Source organism: Trypanosoma theileri (genome assembly GCF_002087225.1).
Source record: "Trypanosoma theileri isolate Edinburgh chromosome Unknown TM35_Tth_36_V1, whole genome shotgun sequence".
Taxonomy (NCBI): Eukaryota; Euglenozoa; class Kinetoplastea; order Trypanosomatida; family Trypanosomatidae; genus Trypanosoma; species Trypanosoma theileri.
This window is the reverse complement of record NW_021639878.1, coordinates 311,977-314,913: the sequence shown is the minus strand read 5'-3', so window position 1 is coordinate 314,913 and position 2,937 is coordinate 311,977. Positions and strand designations below refer to the sequence as shown.

Below are 2,937 nucleotides of genomic sequence, written 5' to 3'. Positions count from 1 at the left end.
GTGTATTCCACCCAAGAAGAACACTCATAAAAAGAAGGAAAAGCAATGCTTTAAAAACCCTTGTTTCCCCCGTTAACATACACTCAAAAAAAAAAGAAAACAAATTTTCATATGATTCACCAACTTCTGTTATTGCAGTCATTGTGATCAAGTAATACGGAACATCACAATGACATTGATCAAAAACAGGCGAGGGATCATATATAACTCAATAAAGCAATTTAATTAAAGCCCAAAGGAAATTAAAGTGATGTGTAGAAACAAAACAAAAAAAAAGAAAACGAATTATCGCGTTCCACACAAATGTATATAAGAGGCTGAGCTCATGGAGCCATTATCATAGAGAGTGACAAGAAAACAAACATAACACTCGCAAAAGCGGAAGCTTTAAAAGAACCATCAGTGCCTTTTTTCGCAGCAGCATTATTATTCTGCCCACTCACAGATGAGGTATTGTTTTCTTCCTTAGTTTCGCTGGGTTTTGATTCTGTGGTTGTACCTGCCCCATTTTGTACCACCGGTGCAGCAACTTCCTGGTTAACAGAATTGTTACTTGTACCAGCACTTTCACTTGGTTTTGCACCAGCACTTTCAGGTGGTTTTGCGGTTTCAGTGGCCTCAGTGGATTCTGGTTGACTTGTTTGGACTTCTTCAACAATGTCTGGGTCTTTTGATGGACCTTCCGATTCATCCAGAGTTTTGTTGATTGTATTGCACACATCAGCGTATTTGGGGCACACAATGTTACCCTGGAGTACAGTCCCATTCACAGTTAGATTCTTTCCTTCAGGACAACTGTGCCACTCCTTGTTTCCACTGTACCGTACAATTACCTTTTTGAACTTGCAAGACACCTCCACACACACGGCACCAATTGCTGCATTGTTAGCCTTTAGATCCTTACCCTCCACACAACGGGAGTTGTTAGCAATTACACTTCCAGGCATGTTATTACTCTCCTCACCATTGATGCAGCTGTAACCTTTCTTTGCCATAATAAAAGGACAGTAATCCATTTGAGCTGCTTCTGAACCAACCTTATTCTGCTCAGAAAAGTATCGGAATTCCTCTGGAACGTCATTCCCATCGGTTTTTGTTGTGATGCTGCAACTCCCCAGTGACTGGCGGTCAGATGTGCACTGTAGTCCTGCAGGAAGACTAGCAGGTTCGGTTGTGCAGAACATATCAGGGAATTTAGTCCTGCCTTCCTTCACACATTTATCCTCCAGCAATTCACACCCAGAGTTATTGCCCCAACTCATCTGCTCTGCCCTTTTCCAATTAACCTTGTAGTAGCCCAGATCAGCGAAAACTCCCATTGTAATTGCGGTGTAGTACCCAGCACCGACGACACCAACCATTAACTCATCCTTTGCGTTGCGTCGACTCCAATGTGACCGTGTAATTATTTCATTTCCGTTTGGAGGAAATTGAAATGTCTCAACAATACACATTTTACCCGTCGCAGTTTCCACTTTTTTATCATCAGTGCATTCGCTCGGGGTTTCAGATGCGGCCACTGCAGCTTGAACGTGTAGTGAACGTCTTTTCGAGAAGTCATTTGATGAATGATGTACATTCTGTGTAAACTTGGCAGCACTGGAACCCTCTTCTCCACGTCTCTCTTGCACATCACTGCCAACAGACTCCTCCCCTGTCAAACGACCATCAATAACATTACTGTGTGATTCTCCTAGCTCATATTCCTCTTGTACACTTGCAGTCAGAGCGAGTATCGCCGTTGCTGTAGGTCCTTGTAAACCTGTTCCTTGTTCATTCGTTCTGGCACCATTTGCTGCAGGATGTGGTCGTCTTATCACACTTAGTTCCATACCCTTTGTAGAATTACAGTTGTAATGCTTCACAACCTCTCTCAGTGTGTTTTCAGAGGCAACAAGCGCAAGGTGTGATTTACCACGCAACTCAACATCTCTACGCACCATACTTTTTCTTTCCATCAACTGCGAATTGAAACCAAGTGCATGAGCAATCTCATGAGCAGCAACGCGGACACGCTGTGGTGTGGCCACAATATACCGTGGACCGTAATTGATGATTCCAATAACTGGACGGCCATCATGACCCAATGTCGCACATGTTGCCGCCCACGCGAATGCACCATTAGTTGTCGGTGTTGCAGCAGCAAACAGCACCATGTCATAACCGGAAACACTCCTGGTTTTATGATCTTTCGGTATGAACCTGAAACAAAGACCTTTGGGATCGGAGAACTCCGGCACGACAATAGGATCCTTCAAAGGCTGAACAAAAAGACGTTCCTTATGCAGTTCAATTGCCTCAGGAAGAATCTCGTTAATAAGAATATTCTCCTTCTCTGGCGTCAACTCATCATAATCTGTGCAAGTATAATTTTCCTCCAATAAGGTTGTAATATTATTATTTTTTTTGCCAGTACAATCATGTCCAACCCTCATCAAATGATCAGTGACAAGTTTAATGCGAATCGGTTTCCATTCTTCCCCAATACGTTCTTCTCTGAAAGCAGGGGTCTTGTTTCTCACAGTTCGCGACAATCCGAAATCCCTTTTAGCGCTCAAGATTGTCATTTGATTTGATTCGCGAGCCTTTTTATGATCAGCACCAACATGCATCACCACTCTGTCGTGCATGCAGCGGTGGTGCTCTGTCACAGCAAGAGTGACAAGGGTGCAGTACAGAAGGAGCAACGGAGCAAACAAGAAGAGACGCCGCATTCCTTCACGTGTAATCTTGAAGGGTTTGTGTATTTGTGTGTCTATGTATGCAGAAGAGAAGAAAAAGAAACATTGGCAACAGAAAATCAAATGCAGGATTGTCAAGCATAGAAGGAAAATGAAGGAGGAAATGGGAAACCATAACCCCACCCATAAAAAAAGAAAAAGAGAGACACACATGAAAGTAACAGAGAGCCACTGTCAAGCAGACTGTGGATACGCA

The 2,937-nt window shown here is 43.2% G+C and overlaps 1 protein-coding gene across 1 annotated transcript; it reads right to left on the bottom strand.

Annotated features, from left to right (window-relative positions):
• Nucleotides 1–323: 323 nt before the first annotated feature.
• TM35_000362120 (putative surface protease GP63, putative,metallopeptidase) lies at nucleotides 324–2,714 on the bottom strand (the record flags this gene model as incomplete). The annotated part of the gene is made up of 1 exon (XM_029029397.1): nucleotides 324–2,714. The coding sequence occupies one exon, from the start codon at nucleotides 2,712–2,714 to the stop codon at nucleotides 324–326; it is 2,391 nt and encodes a 796-aa protein (XP_028879418.1).
• Nucleotides 2,715–2,937: the final 223 nt, after the last annotated feature.